The 27388-nt window shown below is 37.4% G+C and overlaps 1 protein-coding gene across 4 annotated transcripts in view; it reads right to left on the bottom strand.

Annotated features, from left to right (window-relative positions):
• KCNJ3 (potassium inwardly rectifying channel subfamily J member 3) overlaps nucleotides 1-22587 on the bottom strand; it is a 160959-nt gene extending 138372 nt beyond the window's left edge. For 2 of the 4 annotated variants that reach the window (XM_005573205.5, XM_065525500.1), the window contains exons 1-2: nucleotides 20641-22587; nucleotides 9941-10157 (exon numbers count right to left, since the gene is read on the bottom strand). In XM_005573205.5, coding sequence (XP_005573262.1) covers nucleotides 9941-10157; nucleotides 20641-21342 — 919 coding nt within the window. In that variant the 5' untranslated portion in view covers nucleotides 21343-22587. Of the gene's footprint in view, nucleotides 1-9940; nucleotides 10158-20527 lie in introns of those variants that run through there. The other 2 variants (XR_006691028.2, XM_005573206.5) reach the window with 2 other exon arrangements.
• Nucleotides 22588-27388: the final 4801 nt, after the last annotated feature.

The raw sequence follows: 27388 nt of genomic DNA, 5'->3' as shown, positions 1-27388 counted from the left end.
AAATAACATCATATTATTTTATCTAATTGAACATGTATTTTCAACAATAATAATAACAAGAGCAGCTATGGTTTTCCACTGGAATTTGAGTGCTAAGGTCACTGCTATGAATCGAGTAGGTCAAATAATCTCAGCTCTTTCTCAGACAGAGCCTGCGGCATAGAAATAACAAAGTTAAAATGAATCAAATTGAGGCAATGTCACAGTAGGCCTAGAATGTTTATTTGTCAAGAGAGACTCACTCTATCTGGACCTCAGACCTTATCAACTCATTATCATTACCTCTTAAAAGCCTATTTATATTTAATCATTGTTAATTCTGGAAATTTTTCCCCAGAAAAGGAAGCCCTCAAATAGTTTAGTTTTAATGACTAACAGCCAGGGTTAGCCTCCGTGTAAAACTATGAAAATTGTCATTTTGAACTTTGCTGTAAGCATAATGATATTCTCTCCCATGAAACAGTAAATAATCGCACATGGTGTTCTGGTTTCATGAATGTGTAGCAGTTTCAAGGATCAGAATTCTCTCCATCAGTGAGTGGCACTAACATCCTTGTATGGCATTTATATTACATCTTCACACAATGTTCCACAATAAATATCACATCTTGTTCTTGGTTATGATAATGAATAGTCATGCATTTTAATTCATACTCTTGATTTTCACTGTTTTCTACCCACATTAATTTTCATTTGGCTACATTGATCGGCACAGTCTGAATTAACAACAAAGATTCACCTCCAAAGACTTCAGAAATTTAAAGGGCTATGTTCTCTTCGAGTTTTACCACATGTCAATGGTTTAGGTTAAGTCAAGCTATTGCAGTTGAGTAGTTAATTCAATAAATCCTAGTGGCTTTCCTAGTTGCTAGATGGAGGAGTCCTACACTTTAGTGCTCTTACTAAGAATCATCTGTGTGTTTTTTTAAAAATGCACATTTCCTGGACCACAAACCTCAGACATTTTAACACTGTAAAATCTAGGTGAGGGCCCGCAAGTCAGCATTTTAATAAGAATCCCATGAGATTACGATACAGGGAGTCCCAAGACCTCATCTTGAAAAACTCTGGAAATGAATTACTGTAAATTGTGCAGTTCCTTGTCACTGCACGATGACACATCTTAACCAAAACTGCTTGTCCCCCAACTACAATTTTCCTGTGCTTACATTTAAAAATTAACTAGATTATCCATAAGGCGTGCTGACTTCCTTTATCCATATAAGTCCTGATCATGACAAATGTAGTGTCAGCCCTATTTCAACCCACTTCACATTAGTATGGTAATTCACACATACCAATCTCCCACATAGCAAATGAAAAATGTCCACCCTAAGATGTTAAAGGCTGTATTAATGAAATTTTCTATAAAACACTGCAATGAAAACCATACAGAAAATAACATATGTGCAAATATCCTTTCCATGTATTTTTGTGATTTCAGCCTTGACAAAAGTAAAGTCAGGAAATGGTGGAATACACCAATCCTAAGTGCAAAAAGATATTTCACTATCAATAGAGTAAACTGCCCAATTAAATTGAGGCAGGCAGTTAGGAAGGCTGAATTAACATTCTCAGACTGCTGAGTAAGGTGGCCATCACAGTTTGCACCGGACTTTCTTGGTTTTAGCACTGAGTTTCACATGTTCTGGAAAACCTTTCAGCCTCAGGCAAACTAAGACAGTTGTCACCTTACTTTATGCTTCAATATTTAAGTATTTTTTTTTAAGTCTGCAGAAAATTTCTACAATTACCTATCAAAATAAAATAAGAAAGTAGGATTTTATTTAGGAACTCCTCATAAAAAGTTGCTTTAGATTGAAAAGGAATCTGTGGTCCCAAAAAGTTTGAGTTTTGACCTATGAATTACTTATATGTCTTAAAGAGAAATAAATTCACAATTAAGAAGCAATGAATAACAAATTAATAACAATGGAAATTACCAGGAGGAGCCTAATTCGAGATGTCCAATCTATACAAATACATGTGTCATTTGTTTTTCCTGATAAGGTAGCAAGTCTTCTAAAACACCAGGAATTAATTTAAAAGGAATCAGCAATCTGGGCAGAAACAGGGAAACTAGAGAGGTAAACACGACACCCCTGACTTAGATTATGGCTATAACAAGAGTGTGGCGCTCTCAGGTTAATGACCCAGAAACTGCAATTAGGAAGGATAAAGAACATTTCCAATGGTCAGTAGAGTCCTACCTCACTTACCATAACACTAGGTAGTTTGCTGATCACTGTCTTTTGACAGATCACTAAAAAGTAATGATTAATTACAATTAATAAAGCTAAATATTGTCCAATCATTCAGAGAGGAAAATTACAGGTATACCTCAATTATTCACAAATGGAGCTTCTACTTTATGATATATTCATTAGAAAATTCCTAGCTGTTTTTCACTAATAAGGAAAAGAGTCAATGGCTTGATAGTGCTGTTTTATTTATCATTCTCAATTTATCATTTTTATTTATCTAGGTGTCTTGGCTTTTTAAGTAGCCTACAGAACTCTGGGAGGAAGAATCCTGGGGCCATTTTTCCCTAATCACAAGTAACATCTTGGAAACCAAGGGCTTTTTTTTTTGTTATTTTAAACAGTCCCAGGTTGTCTGAGCCAGAAAATTTCATGAAGGACCCAATTACCTCTGGTCAAGCCTATTGTAACAGCTTAATAACTGGGCTGTCTCCAGTCTCAGCCACACTCAATCCATCCTCCACCTGGAGCCAGAGGCATCTTTCTAGCACACCAATATGATCATAGCATTCTCTTGCTTAAAATCCTTCAAGAGCTTTATGGCCTGCAGAATTAGGTCCAAACTGTTATCCAGGGCTAATTCTAGGCCCATCTCCAGTCAGTTCCCCTAGACTTGTTCTACACTCTCATTATACCAAATTATTTATGACGCCCCTAATAAAATGAATCCTAAGTGCCTGCACTTGTCTCTGGCCAGAAGGCTTAGCTCCCTGTACTCGCCTGTTGAGCTTCTGCTTCACTTTCAGGTTTCAGTTCACACCATGTTCTCAGGAAAGACTTCTCAGACCTCCGTTGGAAGAAATCCATTAGGGACCACTCCTCTAAGTCCCTGCTGTAGCCTAATTTATTCATTTCAGTACACAGTGCTACTACTTGATTTCATTCAGTTCCTTTCTCCCTCTGGACTTCGGACTTTCTCCTTAATCAATCTTATACTATCTTGAACCTAAAATAACATGGGTCACCAACAAACACTTATTGATTAATTTCCTGTAAGAAAAAATTCCACAAGAGTAAGCTTATAAGAGGAAGGCAACTCTATTAAAATCAGTTAAAAATAAAAACAAACAGATCAAGTGTGTTTGCTAGGTCTACCACTTTCCAGGATCTATGGCATATAAAATAGCCATAAACAAGGTCCATAACCAATATCAGAAGTTTATAGTTTATTCAGAGATGTAGCAAAACACTTGAGATAAATATAATATAATTATACACATATACATTAGGAAAACATTTTGATAAAAGTATTCAGACTATTAGAAATATGATTTTGTCTAATAATGTGCTAATTATATGAGCAATGTATGCATAAGAAGAGTTGCAAGCAAACGACCGATATTAACTGACAATTTGCAAAATAAAATTCATAGCCAATAGAGAGACACAACAATTTCAATCTCACTATTATTAATAATCAAAGAGAAAAAATATTGAAAAAATAAAATAATTATGTCCATTATTAGCAAGGGTATGAGGAAATGGGCACTTGGTAGCAACCCTGAAATATGTATTATGAACCAGCAGATATATGTGGGCCTTTACCCAGAAATTCTACCTGCAGAGAATTTATCTAAAATGGTAAAGTTGGTGACAAGTACATTGAAACTAGGGCCTATAAATGTATTTAAACTTATTAAAAATGAAATGCCTCAAGATCCAAAGCTAGGAGATAAATAATAAAAAATTGAGATAGATATATAAACTAGCATACAGTAAAGTCATTAAAACTAATGGTGTAGATCAGTAACTTGACATGAAACAGATTAATAATAGATTAAACAATAAAGCCAGTTATAACATGGCACATGTAGCAGAAGTATAATATATCTGAATATAAACCCTGGAAGGTTACTCACAAATGTGTTGACAGTGCAATAGATAAAATTAAGAGTAAAGTCTTTATATTTTGCATATTTGTACATTTTTTCTATAATAAGAATGCATTTAATAGCACTTGCATAGTAAAAGTTGTGTTTTAATAAGGTATTAAATAAAAACTATGGATTAAAGTTGCCCAGGGAAGATTCAACAAATATGTCACTCTTGTGCTATATGAGAAAAGATAGAAATCCTATCCTAGGCAGTGAAAAATGACATGATCACAAATATGGGAGGCAAGAATGAGCATCAGTGTATGAGCAGTACCATAGGAAGGGCAGCCTAATTTTCTCAATAAGAAATGTGTGTGTTTTGATGGAGCAGTCATTAGGGGCTTTGAGCACAAGTATATCAGGAGAGTAGTGCTGTACACAAATTTACCAGGCAGTAGTGTGCTATCTGTATGCAAACAGAGATCCTCCAGGTACTAAATCCATTTCTGAGACAACTACTGCGATTTAGAAGTACCATGATGTGGGCTTAAAAAGGAACAGTTGAATTGAGAGTTATTACTAACAGGGAGTAGCAGCCAGGTACCCTCCCCGCTTGGAGCATTTGTAATTGCTGATACTTCTACCTGGAAAGTTCTACTCTGAGTTATTAGTGTTTGCTTTGCTCAAAATACTGAGTTTCAGCTCAACTATCACCTGTTTACTCAGCCTTCCCTGACCTCCCTACATTCCCAATCCCTCTTGCCTCGCTGCATTTTTTTCCCAAAGCACTTATCATTTTCTAACATTCTAGATGATGCACTTCATTCTGTTTATTGTCTGTATCCCACATAACGTAAGTATCCATACAGGACAGGGATTTTGTTTTGCAAACTGTGTCTCCTAAAGTCTAGAATTGTTTAGCCTACAATACCTGCTCAATAAGCATTTGCTGGATGAACAAATTAATTAAATATAATAAAAAAGAGGAGGCTGGGATAAAATAGCTACCATTAATAGATGCAGATTTTCTGAATGAGGATATAATTTGAGGGTATGTCGATGACTTGGTATTTGAACAAGGTGACTCTGAATTAAAATACTGACATTCAAGTGGGAAAAAATGGCCTAGAAATTAAATAACAAATAGAAGATCACAGCTGGGGGGAAGTTTCATAGTTGGAGATAAAAGAAATGATGGGCTTATGGGCACTTTGTGAATTCACTAAAACGAAGGAAATATCTAGACTAGAAAGGAAAAACTAAAAAATATTTACAGGAGAGAGGAGGAGTAAGAAGAGGCAGGGATGTAGGATACATGGAACAAATGAAAAATATAAAGAGAAAGAAAAAAGAGAGAAAGCAGGGAAAATGTAGTGTGTCTGAATTTCAGAAAGAACCTTAAATGCATAAAGGGACAAATAAATAACAGGGTTTTATTTTTTCCAGTATGAAAGAACTGAAAATATTTCAGAGCAAACAGAAAGGAGTCAATGGGATTTTAGATGTCAGGGATGCTAAGAACTGGAGCTGGAGTCATAGGTGGTGGAAAGCAATGCATAAGAAACATTTGTAGCTATAAAAGACATAGTTTTGGAAAAGAATAGACACTTTTCTCCAGACACCAGGAAAGAGAAAGAGAAGCTAACTATGAGAAAAGAATAGAGATAAAGAAATGTATAAAAATTGAAGTGTCACATTCTTTTTAATAGACTAGGTGGAGAGATGACATGCCAAGGCAGGGATGGGACAGCTGGGACTGGGAATGTAGAAAGAGAGAAAAGGTCTAAAATAGATCCCATGGGGAGCAGGCCTGAGAGTACAGAAAAGACAATTAAAAAGACTGCCAAATAGCAGCAGAAACCAGATTGAAGTTTGAAAGCATGGAGTTCTAATGAGCCAAATCTGCAATGCTTTGTTTGCCGCTAGCAGTGCTCTCTCTCCTGGGAGAAGTTGCAAAGAGAGCAAGAGCGAGAGGTAACCTCTGTTTTGAAATTTGCTAGATGAGCAAAGATGTAAAGCTTAGTAATGAAGAGGCAAAGCTTAAGAGTGAAAATCCAACTCATCTGAAGCAAGGAGGGCAACAAACCTGTGTCTGATCAATGAGGAGCACTTCGAAAAAAGTGGGGAAAATAACATTTGAGTCCTAGGCTGAAACCTGAAACTTTCAAGGAAATTAGAAAGCTAATTTCTCACTCCCCTCCCCCTACCACTCCTGCTGAGACCACAACAATGGGAATGAGCGAAAACTAAATGAAATGAGAAGATTATTACCACCAGCGCAGTGCTGTGAATGGAGAAATTGGGTAAGGGTGCTAGGGTAGGAGGGTAAAAGAGGGAATACAATTAATACAAAAGTGGTAGCTGTCTAAAATTTTGTGCATTTTTGAGACAGAGTGTCTCAGAATGCATTTCCAAGACATTCAGAATGACTAATTTTTAAATTAACTACATGCAACCCACTATGGGTAAAAAGTGGATTTTTTGTTGTTATATACACTTTGAGATTAGTAAATTATTACTCTTTCATATAAATACAGGCTCTGCTTTTTAATGAAATCCTAACACTTCCTATTGGTGCAATAAAACCATCTAGAATGCAGATATGGCCCTTCCTCCTCTCTGACTTCTCACCCCACTCTCCACATGGCTCACTCTGCTACAACCACCTCCACCTTTTTTTTAGTTCCCAGAATAAATCAAGCTCATTCCCAGCTCAGGGCCCTTGCACCAGCTGTTCCACAGCGTCTGCCACGCTCTTCCCCCAGACTGGCCCAGAAGGGCCTTCTGGATAGTCAGGTCTCAGCTTAAGTGTCCCCTCTTCAGACCTTCCCTGACTATTAGCTTAAAGCAGCCTACAGGAACCCTTTATCCCTATCCCATCACCTTGGTTTTGTTGTTTGTTTATTTTTAGACACAGGGTCTCACTGTGTCGCCCAGGTTCAAGCGATCCTTCCACTTCACCTCCTGAGTATGGTTCCCCACTCCCCAGCAGCACAATGTTATCTGATATTTCCCTTATTTATCTGGGTGTGTACTGTGCCACCTCCTTAGAATATAACCCCCCTAAGGAAAGAAATTCTGTCTGTCCAGGTCACCGCTACATCTCTAGCATCTCACACACTTTCAAGCGCACAACACACATTCAATACATACTTATCTAATACATGAGTGACTGAATGATGAAAAGCTGTTTTTTAATGCTAAATATGATAGAAAGTTACATCAACTAACTTCATTCACAAAGTAGTGAAAAGTTTATTCACAAGATAGTAAGAAGTAAAAACAGTATCCTTGTTCCCTGAAACAATCCCATAAGATCATATTTCTCTTGTTCTAGGCAATACATATTATGAGAAGGTAAAGTTGATTATGAATGAAAGGATAAAGGAAGAAACATCCTTAAAGATGAACCTAAATAAATCTCAGTAAAATTTTAAATGATCAAATGGACATAAAAATGTCTTTGTTATTTTTACCAGGCTCAGGGAGGTCTGGAAATATACAGAGATTTTATAGAGTTTGAACAGTGTGGGATTTAATTAGTTAGGGCATGCACACAAACAAAATGTCAGATAAATTTTCCACAAAATAAATTCTATAAATTATGAGTAACGTTTTTCTTATTTGTCTTGCTATATTAGATCTAGAAAACAGGCATAATTAAGAGGTTAAGAGGAAGTGGACTTTAAGCTCTTCTCCATAAAAGGCAATATCTAAATAAGAAATTCAGTCTCCAGCCAAGTTTTCACATTTTCTGTGGAAAGTATTATCTTCCAGCTTATTATTTTTTTAAGGCAGGAGGGAGGAAGTGGTAAAATAACATTTATAATTCTGATAAACAATTTATGTTATAAAACTCTTTATAATCTCATATAGGATATTATGTACTAACCATGATCCTCTGAAAAATAGGTAAAATTTACAAACAACCTGCTTCAGTATTCCCTTAAGATGCCATGTAAGAGCCAAATATCAAAAGAATGAATAAGGATACCACAGACATATCCAAATTGAGAGACATTCCACAAAATGCTTGGCCCAATTTTTTAAGTATATTAAGGTTAAGAAACACAAAATAATGTTGAAGAACTATTTCATCTTTAGACTGTGATTTCATAGAAAAATGCATTCACGCCTAACAAATATATACAGTATTTAGGGAAAAACATAAATGAATGAATGGGTAGCTAGATAGATAAGTAGATAGATAGATCTAATAAAACATGTTTAAGGCTATCAAGTGAAACAAAAATGCATTAATGTCAGTGATGAGAATAGTAATAAGCAATTGGTAAACTATAAGCAGATGTATGAAAGAAAGAACCATATGCCATAAGAAATAAACCAATAAAAATGGCAACATCTGTTTTTAAGCCCTAATACATTACTACTTTAATAAATGAGATGAATCAAAATGGAGATGTAAAGATTTCTTGGACTAAGAGCCTTTATAAATTGGTTATACTTTTTACCAATATATGGTATTTTAAAAAATATTATGATATTCAATTATAAGTTGAAAAACGGGTGGGAGCTTTAAATAATAAAATAGTATGCAGAAATAAAATTTCATATATAGATTAATACATTAAATCTTTTTTCACTGCCCTTAAAATTGTAATAATAGTGCTTCAGTAACTAATAATAGTGCTTCAGTTTAAAATACTACAAGCAGCTTTGAGGTGGTTATTATATCATCCTCACTTTGAAGAGGAGGAAAAGAAGCTTTAAGAGAGTAGATATGTTGCGCAAATTTCAGATAGGTGTTATGTGACAGACATGCTAAAATTACAATGACTTGCCTCCCTCTGTTCCTTGGACAATACTGACTGTTACGTAATCAAGGATCTTCCACCTTGGTATAAAGCTTGAATTTATCTATAGTATTGCCAGTGCTAATTTCAATATTGCTATAGCTTATACATAATCATTAGCATTATATAATTCAGATGGTACTAGTAGAAAACAATTAAAAGCTAAAATATTTCTTGTCTTCTCAGTACTTGTAGAAAGTGTAGAACTCAAAATACACACACACACACACACACACACATACATATACATACAATCATATGGATACTACATTATTAATCGCAAACATCCAGTAGGTTCCAGACTAACTAAGAAATGTTTAGGCCCCAAATAATATGCTCATAACTATTGTTTATTTCCTTTGTCAACTTAACTGTCCTCAGACAATAGCAAATGGTATTGGTATTTGGGGCAGACCAATGTAATATTGCATGCTAAGGAAAAACATATAGCACATAGCTATACAGGAGCAGAAAAAGAATACAAATCTCTTTTTGAAATGAAATTTTGGTCAAGGTTCAGCTGGGGAAATCCGCTGACCCACTTCGAAATAAAATGCTGCTTTAGCACACACAGCATACACAGATACACACACAGGGAATTTTCCACTGAGGTTGCACATAGCGGATATCAAAGCTCTATCAATGACACCCTAAATCACCATCCCCAAGGCCAGAATATGCATGCTGATTTCAGGCTGCTCACTAATTACCCTACATTTTTTGAGCCTTAAATCTTTAAAGAAAAATCATGATGATAAGAAAGCCAAGTTTGTAATTATAATAGAACATCATAATCATTTACAAGAAGTCAACTCACTTTTTTTTTACAGTGAGTGTTCCTGAGTTAATATTATGTATGTAACCATCAACACAGTACATTTTAATTTTCAAAACGGTATCAATTTAATGTTACAAATAAATAAAAGGCAAATCATTACTTTCACTATTGTAAACTCTGAGTCATTTCACCCAATTCATGACAAGTATTGTGCATATCATATAATGTCATTATGGTATAAAGAAACTTTATGGCATATCTGTTTTTACTCACCAGTTGTTTCCACAATGCCTTCTAGGATGACGACAATCTCGAACTGTTCAGTTTGCATGCTTCGCTGGGATAGGTCATAAAAGGGGCTTTTGGCATCGATCACGTGGCAAATTGTGAGGGGGGACACAAGAAAAAGTTGATCTGCCCCTGTACTAAAACCTACATCCAGTTCAAGTTGGTCAAGGGGAAGGAACTCACCCTCAGGTGTCTGCCGAGACTAGACAAGCACACAGAAAAAGAGAAGAAATCACCACTTGTACTGAAAATTTCAAGGCAGCCCAACAGTAATTTACATCATTGCCAACATTCTGCACTATCAATCATCTGCAACAAAATCCAAACAAATCATTATGCAACTATGTTCTAGCAAATGGGCCGAAATCCCACATAGCTCATGGGGAACATACATGCATTATTTATAATACACAACTTGCTATAATTACCATTCCCTAACTCATGAGCTTTGGAGAAATGCCTGGTCCAACAATGGTTGTTAGCACAAACTGTGGAACTGAGTGTGCATGTGCTGCTGCTTGACAGCAATCACTGCAGGATAACTCATTGCATGCCAGATATTTTTTTTTCTCGACAAAGCAAATAAGTAAGTAGGCAACTTTATGGAGTGTGTTAAAGCTGACAAAGATTGACCATCATTTAGAGAGAGATTTATTGATTACTGAAAATCAAAACACAACAATTTATTTTTCAGACTTTCGAAAAGTAACAAACATATAAAATGGAACAGAAGAGTGAAGATGTTCTCATATTAAGCTCTGTTATGTACACAAGAGCTTACATAATAAAAATAAATGGCAGATGTTGTTAGCTAATGGTTTTCAAACTCCTAATAATAAACTACATTATAAATATTTGCTTCTCTGTCATTCCATGAGTTTTAAAACACAGTGAAAAAACTGCACTAAATTGAACTTTCTTTAATCAAAATGCAATTTCGAAAAGCTATACCGGAGAAACATAATTTAATAAAATGTTTCTAAGGTAGTGACATTCAGTTTCAGTATAAATCACTCTGATTAAGTAAATTGGGTTCATGCTAGGACTCTATGAGAAAATTTAATATGACTATTAAAAATTAGCAAACTATGAGAGTAAAATTACTCATCTTCATTTTCTCTTTGTTTTCCATATCTGTCACATAAAATAATCATGCACAAGCAAACATATGCATTTAATTTATGTAATTATGGGGTGAAATAAAGGCTAGGTAGTTAGGAATTAAATACAGAAAAAATGGGGGGAAGGTGGAGCATGCTGCTGGTCAAATGGGACTTTGATGAATCCAATATATTTTAACAGATTCCATGTAAAACAAATTTAATAACAAAACAATCTATAAGACTGGTCTGCCCAATGAAATTATAGTTTGAAGACAAAATTCTTACTCTCAGAGTTCCAAAAAAAAAAATGCATTGACTTTTTATGTGGAGTAAGTGAGTCTGAAAACACTGAGAAATGTGGCTTAGCAACATGTCCTTTGTGGCAAAAACAGAACGAAGGGTTCCAAATTGGTGGTGCTTTATTATGGCAGCAATGGTTACAAAGAGTTTCAACAGGAGAATTAGTCAACTGGAGAGGCTACTTTGTAGTTAGAAATATTCAGGGATACTATTTGTGTAGACAAAATCCTAATGAAAGGAAGACTATTTTTCTTCTGTAACTTGTGTGTAGCTGAAAAAAGAAGACTATGAAAAAAACGATTACTGACAAACAAATAAAAGAGCCCATTGAAAAATCTGACGCTGCAAAAATTAAGACAGCAGCTCTAGCAACCAATGTTGGAGAAAACTAGGCGTGTCCAAGACATCCTGAAAATGCTCCCAAAAGAGCTTTTTTGAGTCACCTGTTTTTCTAAATCTATTCTCAAATTAGTAAAATATAAATGAGACCAACATCTTTCCAACTACATGGCTGTATAACAAGTATTGATTAATATAACAAAATAAATGCCAAACACAAAACAAAATTAAAGCAGCAAAAACAAAAACCTTGTGTCATTTTTCTCTCACCTACTAAGAAACAGGTGCTATATAAACACAAGGTGGTATTCTGATGTGTATAATTAATTTGGGTCTTTTTGCTGATCATTCTAAGTTCTGCTTTTCCTGAACTACATGGCATTGTTGACAATAATAATTCTTTTAGAAACTAAATCTCCCATTTATTCTAAAGTTAATTTTCCCCAAAGAAGATATATTTTCCCAAGTATTATATATGTACACAAATACTAAAATCTGTCTTCCTTTTTCATACATTTGTTATTTATACCTGTGCCTCATTCTAAAAGGCTTTAGAGTAAGCTATTAAATTTTGTATTCCCTAATCACTTAACAACCCATGGATATAAGTGGCCTAGAAACAGGCAGGCTATCAGGAGGATGACAACTTGGAATAAGAAATACTTTATTTTTACCAAAGTAGTTCACTCGGACATAAGTAATTTTGGCTTAAATATGCATAGATCTGTTCCATTCAGACTTAATATACCTTCTGATTTTAAATATTTGCTCTATACACTCAAAATTACACCTGTACTCAAAATTACCCTATCCCCACCCTCCCACCGCAAATACTTTATATCCTATCCAGGTCTTCCTATTATATGACACTTTGGGAAACATGCTTTCAATGTTTATATATTTTTCAGATAAGTGAAATTCTTTACATATGTATTGAATTATTTACATATGTATCCAGTGGATACTATATGACTTAACCTTTCTTAAAATGACAAAGATGCTACACATATTCACAATTTTATTGCCCAGTTCCTTCTTCCTTTATATTAGGTCACCAAATATTTCAACTATTAATACGTTCACTTCCCTGATTTTCTTTCTTCCTTGACTTTGTAGTACACTGAGGAGCTTCTTAATCCCTGAAATTCCATAGACTTTGGCTCAGGTCAAAAGTGAAGGGTGTGGTTATAATGTGGCAGGTGCCTGGAATACTATAGTTGTTTGAAGTCTGAGCTTCTGACTACAGCCAAGTTATCTTAGCAGGATTTAGTCACATGCTTTTGATGCTCTCAAAACCTACACATGCTTACCAAATACATTTTCAGAAGCACATACATTCTGCTTTAGGCTTCTAAATAATTCTAAGATTATTTAGGCTTCTAAATAATCTAGGCTGCCCTAATTCTGGTGCAATTCTGGGGATTTGCAGGAGGAGAAAAAAAAAAAAAAGCCTGTGTCTTAGTTTTATTTTTTTTCATTATTTATTTATTTATTTATTTATTTATTTATTTTTTGAGATGGAGTCTCACTCTGTCGCCCAGGTTTGAGTGCAGTGGCCGGATCTCAGCTCACTGCAAGCTGCGCCTCCCGGGTTTATGCCATTCTCCTGCCTCAGCCTCCCGAGTAGCTGGGACTACAGGCGCCCGCCACCTCGCCCGGCTAGTTTTTTGTATTTTTAAGTAGAGACGGGGTTTCACCGTGTTAGCCAGGATGGTCTCCATCTCCTGACCTTGTGATCTGCCCGTCTCGGCCTCCCAAAGTGCTGGGATTACAGGCTTGAGCCACCACGCCCGGCCTGTGTCTTAGTTTTAAATCTCAACTTGTATAAGAGGAGTGAGAGAGTGTTTGAATGTTTGTTCAAGGAACTGTGATAAACACATGTATATGAAAGTGAAAGAAAAAATAAAGGTGAGTTATGTATGTGTCTTTATAAAATCAATTTTCTTCTGTAACTTGAGTATATAATAAATTGGCACCACTGATATTCCATCAGTTTCATATTATTTAGCGATTAACTACCATATTTCACTCAAAAATATTTGATAATAAGCAGAATATTTTGAGATAAAAACCAATTTAACCTTTCTTCATTGTGTCATATTAAGCATTACAAGAAACCTTCCATTGATAGAGCAATTTGTTGATGATGCAGTTATCTCCTTTAGCTCAATAAACTTTCTAACTCCCAAGGAAACATAGAACTGGGATCATTTTCTAGATACAAATGTATAAATTGATATGGTCTAGATCAACAATAATTTAAATTATTTTCAAATTCAAAGTGATTGCTAAAAGTTAAGATTTATGCAGTAAATTATTTAAATTTCTAAAAAGGTTGATTACTAAGTTTAACTTTTAGTTTATAAGAAAATTATTTAGAATCCCAAGAACTGTGGAATAAATAAGGAAGAAAGAAGTTTAAAGAAAGTGAATAAAAATTATTAATTCTTAAAAATTTAGAAGATAATTTGAAAAAACTATGGCTTGAGAATGACTTCCATACAACTTCTCCTTTCAATTTTATAGAATCTTGGGAAGGAAATAAAGGTCCTTCCACCATTTTAGTATATCTTGTTGACTGCATTACAAAAAATTCTGGGAGTTATAAAAGTTGAAGAAATCTAGAGCTTAAAATTTATTTAAATAAATTAATTGTTTAAATTAACTGTCCAAAAAGTTATGTGAACATTAAGCATTTTTCAATAATTCTGTAAAATTTTGGTTGTGGCAATAATTTTGAAGTTACTTGTAATATATATATCATTTAATAATAATATTTCAATTCTTCACATTTTTATTATATGTAAATACCTTATGTGTAGAATTTAAGTGTTGTGCCACATTTTATAGTCATTTATACTAATTTCAAAGAAGCAATTCAAGTCAAAGGCCTTTGAACTTCCTTAGAGCCCCAAAAGAGGCCTACAAGATAATCAACTACAATTCTCACTATAGGTGGAAAAAGAACCAAAAGTCACAGGTGCCTAGAAGGGATCATCATTGTCATGTACTTTGCAGACAAACAGTCTTCATATTACAGAGGGCAACTGTTAAGTGCTTATTCAAAGACAGACAGACACTCACATACATATACATACATGATTCTAGAATACACATTTAGCACTGCCCTGGCACAAGCAGATCCACATTTGGCCCCTCCCTTCTGGTGGATATGTGGCCAAGTGTCCACATTCATTTGTCAAGGCCACATTTCACCAATGCCATTCGTATCTTTGCTCCCTTTCTCTCTCCCATCTCTCTAATGTGTAACTATGTTCTTTCCTACCTTGGAGTGAGGCTTAAGGAATTCTGAATAGCACATTAAATCACTACTGCCCTACACTATAGATTTATCTCTATTATATTCTAAAGTTTGATCCATGCCTCACCACATTTCACAAGTCCTTGCTGGAAAAGGGCCCACAGGGCCAGTGGTCTGGGAAGGCAAGCAAAGGAGGCTAAGACGGAGAAAGCAGGCCATTCTTGCCTACCACCTCCCCACAATTTTATCTGTAATTTCACTTATCCTCTTTATACCTGTAATATGTATTTATGTGTGTGTGTGCGTGTATGTGTGCATGCTGAATATATGCTGCAGTCATAAAAAAAAATTACATGGAATGAGGTCAGAGTAATATCTGGAAACTAACGTTGGGAAATGGCCCAAATGCAGGTACCAGGATCAGGGACAAAAGTACCTTGTGACACAAAGCAGTTAGGGCAATGGCTTTGGTGCCCAGACCAAAATTTAAGTAGTCAGGTGGAGGGGAATGCAGACCTAGAATTTTATTGGCATTGTCTACAATTACATTGTGCATTTATTTGGACTCCTTAAGCTTGAAATTACATGAATAGTAGGTGAAAAACTATGACCCAATGTCAAGTCCAAAATAAGGATTTTTAATGCTGAGTCAGTTAACCCACAAAAATGTGTTCAATTTTATGAAAAGAACATTTCTTATATAATGCAATGTAATTTATCTTATAATAGATTATGTGAGACTTTCATACCATTCAAATGAAAGAGCAGCTTTCTAATTCTTTGAGGGCCTTTGTGGCATTTATTATAACTGAGGACAGGCTTTGTAACCCTACTGCACATTTCCTCCTACTCGCCAAACACCTTCCAATCTATCAAGTGCTTTTCCCTGCTTCTCTTTATCATTTGTTCTTACCTACTGCTGTTTATTTGTGGGTCTTTATGCCCCTAATTTCTGTTCACTTTTTATTCCCTGAGCACAAGCCACCCTTTACTTTTCAGGAATCATATTAAAAATAAAAAACCAAACCAAACAAAATGTATTACTACTATTTCAAAAAGAATAATAATTATATTTTTAGAAGCCAAGTTCTACACTTATTAAAAGAATTAGTATACTTGTGTCAGAGAAAGAAAAACTGGACTAAATAGGAACTGTGCTAATTTTAAGGATAAAATGAATCTACCTGAACAACTCACCAACCAATATGGGACCTAGCTCCTGAGCATTCTGAGGTACTCAGCTTTAGACCTCTTGAGTATTTTTACTAATGGCTTAGATGATATTCAGAAGAACAGGGCTTTTACAAATATAGCTATTCATTTGTGGATTTTATTTTTGGAAAGGGAGGTAAATAATTGTCTCATGATTAAAAATAAAGTTCAAATTGGCCATGGTCAATTGAAGAGTCAGTTATAAAATTAAGATCATACTGAGTCAAAAACATAATCACATTTCATTGCAAGATATAAAATGAAAGCAAACCTATAAATATATGAGAAAACTGCAGGAATCCTGTGATTCAGGAATCGTGGTTAGATTAGCAAAATGTTAGGACATATGAGGAGGATAAAGAGCTTAATGGTTTTTCAGACCACCATATTTTATTTGCATCTGCACTTGATAATAGTCATATGGAGAAACAAGACAATATCCAATTTAGAATATATATATAAATATATACATATATATATGTGGAGGATAAAAGAAGGTGAGCACAAAAATAACGTATGTGATGTTAGAAGAGGAAAGGAATGTACTCTATTACCTTTTGACAAGTGAAAGTTAAGGACTGCATAGCTGACCTCTTAGGAAAGAAAGAGGATGCCTATTGGCAATAAATAGAACTACAAGGAAGTAACATTATGCTTCCAGAAAATTAATCCTTATCTTTTTGTTTCAAAATATGAATGCAATCATAGTTTATTTTATGTTTATATAAAAAATGTGTGCTGACTGGATGAATATAACCATATACATGATGGCACTGAGATAATAAATTTGTAATTTATTGAACAGTGTATCAAAGAATAGTAATTAATTCTTGCCCTAACAAGTTGTATGCCTAGGTCTATTAACCATTATTGTTAGATTGGTAGAAAGGAGTAAGTAAGACTTCCAAATCCTTTAAACCCAGCACTAAACTATAGGGTTCAACATTACAACTACTGGTCTCAACTCCTTAATCCAGGCATTTTAATACAAACTTTCAATTGGATGACATAGTAACTTACCACAGCCATGATACTAGCTAGTCCCTATTTTCTGGGTAAAGCCAAAAAAGAAAAGACAGCTAAAATAAATGGAAAATTCAAGTAAAAATTCAATATGGGGAGGAGAGGAAGAAAGAATATTCATCTTAAAAGAGCTGTCTATAGCTATATTTATAGTTCAATCACAGATTTTAATGAGGAACTTCACACTATAGCCTTTGATTTTTATTTAATCTACTTTCTTTTTTTATGAGTAGAAAAAGGACTGACCCCTCCAGGCATAAAGTTGAAAGATCTATATTTGACTACTGAAAGAAATTTTAGTGTTTGTAAGGCTGGACGACAGGAATAGAGGTGAGATAAAATGTGCTTTCAAATTAGTGAAATGCATAATTAAAAATTAGGCAAAGAAGTTTTACAAAAAAACTTCCATCAAAAGTTAGGCATTTGAAAACTATTATGCATGAGAAATTTCATAACAGAAAGCATTAGAAAGCCATGCCCATGTTCTTATTGTCTCCCCAAGAATCAAAAAGTGCTTTCTAATTATTAAATAGAACTGCTGCATTTATCTAAAGAAGCTTTTATTTAGCAAATAAGAAAACAGCAATAGAAAAATTAGTAAATTAAATTAGGTAATAGGAAAAGCATACATGCACTATCGTTACTAGCATTAAATATTATACTGGATTTTGTTGCCTTAAAAATTCTACACATTCTGCATTAAAGACACATAAATTTTGCATTTAAATTGTTAAATAGAAGTTTAAAGGGGGAACTGTGTGTACATTTAATAATAATAATGCATAAAACTGATAGGGACATATTATTACTTCAAGATTTTGGTATAGTTTCTCTTTAAAAATAGAGTTGACTGTTTTAGGTCACTTAATCTCAGTCCCTAAGAGAAAATGAGAACAACTTGTTAAAGGCAAATCTCCCCTCTAATTTTGCTGAATGTTATTATTTCCCCAATAAAACATGACTCCTTTTTAATGAAGTCTGAGGAATGACAAGAGCTACAATAATTCATTTAAATTACCATGGCTACAGGAAATATTAACTTTGAACAAATTACACTAACTGGCTAGTTGAAAAGTTACCCACGGATCAACTCTTTCTCTTTACAAAAAACAGGGGAGAATTTCACCATCATTGTGTTTAGATATAAATTGATGCCACAGGTAAATCGTGTTTACATCTAGCACTGACATCTTCCTAACGAATCAAAAGTAAAAGACTTTATAAGAATATTATATGTATTATTTTAATTAGATGTTTTTATCACCTTGTGTTAATATAGCACCTTGCTCCAAATTTGTCGACAGTATAAATCTTTCATCTTTTTAATTAGCATACTCTTTATGGTATATGTGGTACATTCCTTAGGCAGAAAAATTATAATCCGTACTCTGCACCAGTGTAGAGACTGGGTGCCTCAGAATCATCGTACCTTTGTATCAAGAAAAGAAACAAAAACTAACATATGGGTTAACTCTAATTATGACTGGCTTTGCTGAAATAAAATGTCATAAAATCTATAAACATCAATAATATTTTGTCTAGAGAAGACATCTGTCATAAATAACCTTATATGTTTAAAAAACTAGAGAATGACTATAAATAACCTTTAATGTCTAATTTTCAATTTCCATTACATCAATTAATATGGTAAACTACTCTTCAGCAAGTTTCAAAGTGATTCATAAACATGGATTGCTTGAACAGAAACCTTGCCACTATAGTAACAAAGTATTTCTATCTGTCTAGTAGGCCTAACCTAAAGAAACAGGTGCTATATTGTGGTCTATGCAAAGATACAGACATATACAGTTACCATTGTAATAACATATCTACAACACAACTGCTCAGCTTGATCTGACAAACTGCTTGGTTCAAACAGTGGTCAATAACAATACACTAAGTTAAATTTTGTATGCAGTTCATTGAAATTAATTATATATGAATATGATCTACCCAAATTATTTATTCATAGTTACCTTAACGAACACTTACATCAGAACCAGGTTGATAATTTTCCATCATGGTATACAAAATTTAGTTTATTTACTGTATGTAGCACAGTAAATATGTATATGATATGAAGTGACAGGACAAGTGAACTGCTTTAATTTAAACACTTTACTGAGCAACTTGGTCAAGGATAATTATGTTAACATCTTGTAAATGAATAATGAAAATGACACAAGAGCAAAACTTTTTAAAAGCACATTGGATCCCTTTTAACTACAACATTAAGTTGGGGCTGTGTAAAACAGTATGTACTTGTAGAGTGGAAATTGAAATCTCAAAGGCAAAATCTCAAATATTGATCAGATTTTCATTTTATTAATACTAAATTCAGAATCTGGCTTCAGTTCTCTACACAACCTCAGATAAATATTTTTCATTGTATGAACTATTTATTTAAGGCCATCTTTTTCAATTTATGAACATTTGAAAACTACTAAGACAAATCCCCCTAGGGAAAAAAATGAATTGTAAATTACACAGAGACAAACAACTGGGCTTTAAGTCTCCCTTCCCATACTCTAATTGGATGAGTGTTTAAGAAGGACTTCTCTGGTTTGTGGTGGTGCCCTCTAACGACTAGACGGACCTTGCTTTAATAATCACTCCATGTGCAATTTGTTTTAGCATTTACACCGTTGATGGTAGGAAGCAATCTTCTTTAATGGATACTGAAAGCTTCAAGTGAAATCTGTAATTGACAAAGGCTTCATAGAAACAGGCAATTAAGAACAAAATTAACAAGAGGCCCTACAGGAAAAGCACTCAAGCTTTCAAATAATACTTCTCTAAGAAAATATTTGGTAAAAATAAAAATTTAAAAGAACCAAGTGTAGTTTCTTCCACTTTATTATCTGCTTCCTGTATCTGTTAAAAAGATGGCCATAGAGTTAAAGTCATTGGGTCTAGAGGAGTAATCCGCCTCCAATATTATTAGGTGGAAAATAAATAAATAAATAAATAAATAAATAAATAAGAAAAGCCCATCGTGAAAGTTGAGGCAAGTTCAGCACCTAATTCTTCAAAATAACAGCTGTTAGTTGAGTTCTAGTACCTCACATTGAATGAGGTAGTGTGTCGACAACAAATAAAATCGCTCTGGAGAGCGAAACAACAGAGACAGGAAGGGGAACAGGGCACTAATTGCCCTCATGGCTCCAGGAGCCAACACCAGTCCTCAAGTGTTACTAGTCCAGTAAGTGATACAAGCACATCCGAAATGACGAATATAAACAAGAGCACGAGAGTGAGTGGAAAAGGAACAGAACCGTCAACCGCATTTTTTGCCCAGTCCTCCAACCCCCAACCTCACAAAAGGAAGTTTACCTGTGGCGATAGGTAGAACCAGGGGAGGGGGCCCGGGCTGGTTCTCAGACGAGTTACTCCCCGGGTTTGGGGGACGCAGGTCTCCCGGTGGGGAAGGGGCGGGGAGCACTTACTTTGAGCAGCTTGCAGCGGATCTGCGCGGAGACCATGTGGCTGTTGCGCAGGTTGCCCACCCGGAACATAAGCGTGAGTTTTCCGTCCCTCATGGAGATCACCGCGTGCTCGCTGAACATGAGGGTCTCGGCGCGCTTCTTAGGCTGGGACATCTTGATGAACATGCAGCCGATGAGGAAGGCGTCCACGATGGAGCCCAGGATGGACTGGAAGAGGAAGAGGATGATGCCCTCGGGGCACTTGTCTGTGATGTATCGGTAGCCATAGCCGATGGTGGCCTCGGTTTCAATGAAGAAGAGGAAGGCAGAAGGGAAGTTATAGACATTGGCCACGCAAGGCGTGTAGTTACCGACGTGGGCTTTGTTCAGGTCGCCCCGAGTGTAGGCGATCACCCACCACATGGATGCCATGAAGAGCCAGGCCACGGTGTAGGTGAGAATGAAGATGAAGAGGTTCCAGCGCCACTTGAGGTCCACCAGCGTGGTGAAGAGGTCCGAGAGGTAGCGGCTCGTCTCGCTGCCCAGGTTGCCGTGCTGTACATTGCACCGGCCGTTCTTGTCCACGAACCGCTGCCGCTTCTTCTTGGGCACAAGCTGCTGCTGAGGGTCCTGGCCTGGACCCTGGGGCTGCAAGCCCGAGCCGCTGGACGATGTGGTCACTACCTGGTAATCGTCCCCAAATTTCCTTCGGAGTGCAGACATAATACGAAGGGGCGAGCCAGATTCAAACGCAAAGCGAAGGCGCAGGAGCTGGGCGCTGCAAACTAGCACCAATAAAGAGGTGGGGGCGGGGGAGGAAAGGGGGCGAAGCGAGCGCTCCTGGGTGGGGGGCGCACCCGGCAGGTAGCTGCGGTCTCTGCCCCCTGCAGAAGACGCCTCTCCTTCTCCCCTAGGACGGAGGTTTTCTTGCCAAGGTGAGTCTTAAAAAAGTGTTCTCCCGCACTCAAGGCAGGAGGGATGCAAGGACCAGGAACCCAAGCGCAATTGTGCCTCCAAGCTTCCCGAGGCTCCTCTTTTCTTTCTCCACCACCGGCATCCCGGGTCACCTCTTGACTCCCCACGGCCCTCCTGATTATCCTGCAGTACCCCCAAACTGGCTGCTTAAAATAAATGATTTGACCAGCGAGCCCCAACCCACCTGCCAACTCGCTGGCTGACTAAGAAGCTGCCTTTACCTGCCTGGACCAGACCCTCCCCCCCCTCCCCGCCGCTCCCCAATCTCCCGCCCCCTGGGACCGTTCCCCGCACCCCCGGCGCACCTGTCTCCTATCTTTTAGCCAAAATCCCGCCCAAAGGCATGTCTGCCGGGTACTGGTGCAACGCCCCCTACCCGCGCCCTCCGGGCTCAGATTCCCGGGTTCCGGACTCCAGAGACCTGTCCGCCTGGCGTCCCCCGACCGCCGAGTTTCCGCGGGCGCCACCGGGGCCCTCCGGCGGACCCTCAAGGGCCCGCAGGCCGCCCCCGCGCTCAGCTGAGACACGGCAGTGCGCGAAGCCTGGGCACTCACCCAGCGGGAGAGGGCAGGAGGCGGCGCAGCGGGCGGTAGCGGCAGCCTGGCCTCGCACTCTGCGCTCACGGCTGTTTTCCTCGTTCCCACTTTTCCTGGTGTACCACGATGGGCGCCAATGCAGGTCCCCCAAGCTCCGCACCTCCCTGAGGGCACCGCGCTGTCCCTGCCAGAAAGATCCTTGGCGCACACACCACAGAATGACTCGAGCGGGGGCTCGTGGGTTCCTTGGCGCTGTGCCCTCCTTCCAGGCGACAGCGGTGCTGCTGGACGGGGTTCGAGCCTTGGACTGCCGGTCAGACTTTCAGGTTAAACAGTAGCGCCGCTCTAGCTTTTCCTCTGCCTCTTCCTTCTTCTGTCCCCCACTCCTTTTCAGCGCCTCGGTGGCCCCGGGTGGAAGATGCGAGGCGCAAGCTGGGGCAGCAGGAATGTGGTGTGTGTGGTGGTGCGTGTGATCAGCTGCAGAGCCGCGCTAGCCCCGCCTGTCCCTGCCTTCCCCCGCTGCTCCACCAGCCTGAATTGCACCTCCGAGCCTCAGTTGAGCCTGCAGTGTCTGGCAGCTCAGGAAAAGCGAGCCCCTCCAATGAGAAGCGGCTCTAAATCTGCTCCCAAACGCCCGCCAACTCTCCTTTCTCGCCCCCTGCATCAGTCAGAAAGCCCCCAGCAAAAAGCAAATGCTGCTCTCTGAAAGAAGAGAAGTACAATATGTCTCTATAACTGGGCACTCGTTTAAACGGATGCCTGGATTTGGGGTTGCATCATAAACAGAGATCCCAACTGGCTCTGAGGTAGGCATATTCAGAACTCAAAGTTGCAGGAAGCAGGAGGGGCCTTAGGATGAGAACAGAAAGGAGAGAGACACTAATAGAAATCCTTTCTGGAAATGACTCTATTAGAAAGGCTCAGAATATCTAGAGTTAATGTGTGCCTGTAATTGAAGGAAGAAGGCTGGATTTTAATGGCCTCAGCCTGGCAGTTAACTTAATGGAGGGGCAAAGTGCAGAAATAGCTAATAGAGTGCCCATGAGTAAATACCAGCTTGTTTACCACATTTCACGTTTGCTTTAAAATGCCATGGTATCTTATGGCATATTTCAGTCAGCCCAGATACATGAAGTTGATTTTGTTGGAAATTCATCAAATCATGGCATTATAAAAGCAAAAGGCTGCTACAAGTTTCCCATGGAAAGGAAAATAAGTACATAATTTACTCTATGCATTCTCTGCCAATAGGTACTCCTCTCTACCTCTCTACTTATAAACCAACTGCAGGAAAGTGCGTGTCAGGTTGTCAGCCATAAGCAGGGGACTCTTTCACTGTTATTTGGTTAAAACATCTATCCTCAGTTACAGATGCTTCTCCTGCCAGTTCGCTGATAAAAGGTCAGTAACTCTCTGTTTGTTCTCTTAAGATTACATAAGAAGGGAAAGTGACACTGTGGGAAGTGGAAACTTCTCTGGTCCTAGAATCATAAGACCTGATTTGAGTCGCATCTGTGCCATTTACAAGCTGTGTGACCTTGAGCAAGTAGCTGAACAACTTTGAGACCTAATTTTCTCCCTTGAAAAATTGGGAGTTTGAACATTTTCCTAGTGTTGGTATGAAAAAAGAGAGTAAATGTGTTTTTTTATTTCTGCTATGAAGAATGTTGTATAGTGGACTATAAAGTTGCAACGAGGCCAAGAAGAGATTACAAATGAGCTTTATGCTGTGAACTAACACCTATATTCTCATCTCATCTCTGACTACTCTCTCCCAAGCTCATTATGCCCTTGGCAGCCTGGCTTCTTTCAATTCCTGATACACACCAGAGCATAGCTCCAGCCCTGGACCTTTGCACTAGATCTGTTCCCTCTACCTGGAAAGTTCTTGCTCTGCCGCTCCATGTTGCTCACTCCTTCACTCATTCAACTCTCAATCTAAATGCATCCTTCTCAGGGAAGCCTTCCCTAGCATCTCAGGTATTCCCATCACATCAACCTTATCTATCTTCCTCATCACGCTCTTTTTTACAGCTACTGTTTTCTTCATTTGTTTGTTGTCTTTCTCTTCCACCATTATCAGTTGTAGAATGTAAGCTATACAAGAGGAAGGACCTTGTCTGTCTTATTCTCTGCTATGTCTCCAACACCTAGAAGCATATCACATACTAGGTCCACAATAAATATGTATTAGATCAATAACGTGCCAATCTATATCACTGGAAACTACATGCATTGAAACTCTCTGAGTAATATGGAACTAAATAAAAGTAATCATTAAATCAGATCACTTATATGACAATATAAAAAACATGTAAGTTTTTGTTTAAAAAGAGTAATACTTCCTATGCTCATTAGCTTTAGAAATGATAATCAGTTTCCAAGTCTTTTTTATTGTTATTGCTGCAATATCTCTCATAATTTCCCCTCTCTTTAAAAAAATGTCATTACCCTTCTTCAAATTCTCATTTCAAGTTAGGCCCAACTTGAATAACTTTCTTGCCTTTATTCAGTTTTCCTCTCCTTCAAACTGCCCGGGATAGTAGTACTAGATCTCTCGCCTTAAACCATATGTTTAGCATTGCCATAGAAAATAAAAGTTCTCCAGTTATTTCATCTGGAAGATTTTAAAACATTCCCACTTTTTGAAAGACACTTTTTCATGAAAAACCTTTGCCATTTTCTAGCAACCAAATTTGTAAACAAATAAATTTATACTTCAGGAGACATGGTCTGGTCTAATCCTCTCATTTTACAAGTGAGGAAATTGGGGATAGAAAGGCAAAATAACTTGTTCAATGTCACAGAGTTGATTAAGTGGAAACTGAGATTTGACCACAGAACAATATGACTGTAGAACCTGGATGCGCTGCCATCCCTTACCAGGTAGTGGCAGAGTAAGAAAGGGACTTAGGATTCCTGATTCATAGCGAAGGTCTTCTTCCTTTATAGGCCTAGCTTCTCATGCAGGTGAAATCTAAGATCCTCCAACATATGGCATAATCTAGCTTTCCAAATTATCTCCTGTCTTCCTTTTAATGGGCACTTTGCCCTAGCCAACTTTCACTGTTAGGTATTTCTCAAACGTGCCGTATATTATCTTCATTTGCTCGCTTTTTTTCTCATCACTTAGAATATCTTTTTTCTACACCTGCAAAGTCCAAATAATAGGCACTAGTATGTAAGGAAAGGGAAGGATTTCTTCATGTTTTATTTCAATTGCTATTGCTGTCATAAAGTTTTTCCTTATACTCTCACTAAGAGTAATTCATCCCTCCTCTGAACTCTCATTTCCCTAGATTTGCAATGTGGCATTTTTCACATTCTAACTTGTATTTCAGCTTAGAATTTACCAAGATTCCCTCTGAGCACCCTGAGCATCGACTTCTTAATAATTTGGTACCATCCATTATTCCATGATCCAAACTGACCTTGTGCATGATAAACACTTGATAGAGTTTTAGAGAGAACCAAAATTTATTAAGAGCCTTCTTTAATGTGCCAGGTAATGTGCTTAGAACTTTACAGGTTAGTGTTTATATTATATAGATAGAAAGGCAGTGAAGCAGGAATTCCAAAACACATCTGCTTATTGTCAAGATTTCTATTCTTTTAATGACACAGTCCTGCCAGGGAAATTAAATATTTTTAAGGATGCCGTTGTGTCACACTTTAAATGTGACTGAGGCTTTGACCTATTTGTGACATTGAGTCCAACTCCTTGAAAATGTTCACAGATGAACCAAACTCATCCTTTCCTGTGAGGGCAGCTGCTTCCAGGATGAGGTTCTGGAGGGCAGCCAGCCCCGTGGTGCAGAGGCCAGGCGGATGTGTGGGGAATGGATGATAGAAGGCCTCCTAATCAGGTGCTGTCTGATGAACTGAAGTGAAACACTGCAAGCAGAATGGGTCAAAGGAGAGAGAGGCATACAACTTCAGGCCAAGTCACAAAGCCAGGAAAGATCTGGAAAATGTAACTGCAGAATACAAAATCATCTGGAGTCTAACATTTAAAGATAGGGTGGTAGATTACGAGAAAACTACCATACAGTTCATGAGGGTGGGGGGGATCAAAGCTATATTTAACAACCTCGGCTAGGAGCAAGCTACATATTTATTCTGCCTGGAAAGTACTTCTGGCAATGTCTTATTTGCTGTGTCCAAAATTAGTAATATCATGAATAACTATAACTTCAAAAATGAATATGATTCTGTGTTTTATACTAAAAAGGCATGACTTTGTACATGCACTTATCCTATTATGTAACTGAATGGTGTGGGGAAAAGAGTGTATCTAATATGAAAGAAAAAACCTCTGCCCCTGAGAAGTCCAAATTCTAAAAATGACTTAATCGGCCAACTGTGACAAAAGCAAGGCTTTGAACATCTCAGTATCCCTGGAGTCTGTCTTCTCGTCATTCACTTATTGCCACTGTGACATACCACGTGACAGTCTGCATGGCCAGAAATATTAATTACTCTCTGGGAAGATGATATTATACTTAATACTCCTTTACTCCTAATCCTACCATTCTCCAAAAGTACAATGAAGAGATGGGCAGGCCTGGGGATCTAATGCTTTCATACTTCAAAAGGTGACACATTCCCATTGCCACCATAAGTTTTGCTATATCTGGGAAGAGGTCACTCTTTGAAATTCTATATGCAATTTTGGGAAATAGAATGGTGTTCCTTTTTTTTACCCTCCTAAAAAAGAATGCTGAAGTTATTTTCTCTCTTGCCAAAAAGAGAAGAAAAAAACGAGAAGGAGAAATCAGTTTGAGATTTGATTGCGCAGACGTGAGAACAGAGGCATTGCCATACCATGGCAGATGACTCATCCAGCCTTTAATCTTGGCTCCAAACCCTGGCCTCTGCCTGAGGATTCAGAGAAAGGCAATATGCCATTCTAACTTGTAGACCATTTATTTAGCAAGGTTTTCCTGACTTAAACCCTCTCTTTACTGCAAAGCTATACATTGGAGTATTCTGATTTATGAAAGAATAAGGACTTTTAAAGTCTTCAAGAGCTCGACATCTGTTTAAAAAGAAATAACTTTTATCAGACCTAAAGTTTTTCTGGCAGGGCTTCACAGAAAAATAACAATTTCCTATTCTCATCTATGTACATGGAAGTTATACCGAGGACGTCTCCCCTGAGAACACCAATGAAGTTGCAAATGTCAAAACGTGTAAGAATTTTGCCTAATTCAGTACAATAAACACTTAATGTGCACAAACTATGTATCTAGCACTAT

This window comes from Macaca fascicularis, chromosome 12 (genome assembly GCF_037993035.2).
Source record: "Macaca fascicularis isolate 582-1 chromosome 12, T2T-MFA8v1.1".
Classification (NCBI taxonomy): domain Eukaryota; kingdom Metazoa; phylum Chordata; class Mammalia; order Primates; family Cercopithecidae; genus Macaca; species Macaca fascicularis.
Note: the sequence above shows the minus strand (reverse complement) of the source record. Positions and strands in the feature narration are given on the sequence as shown.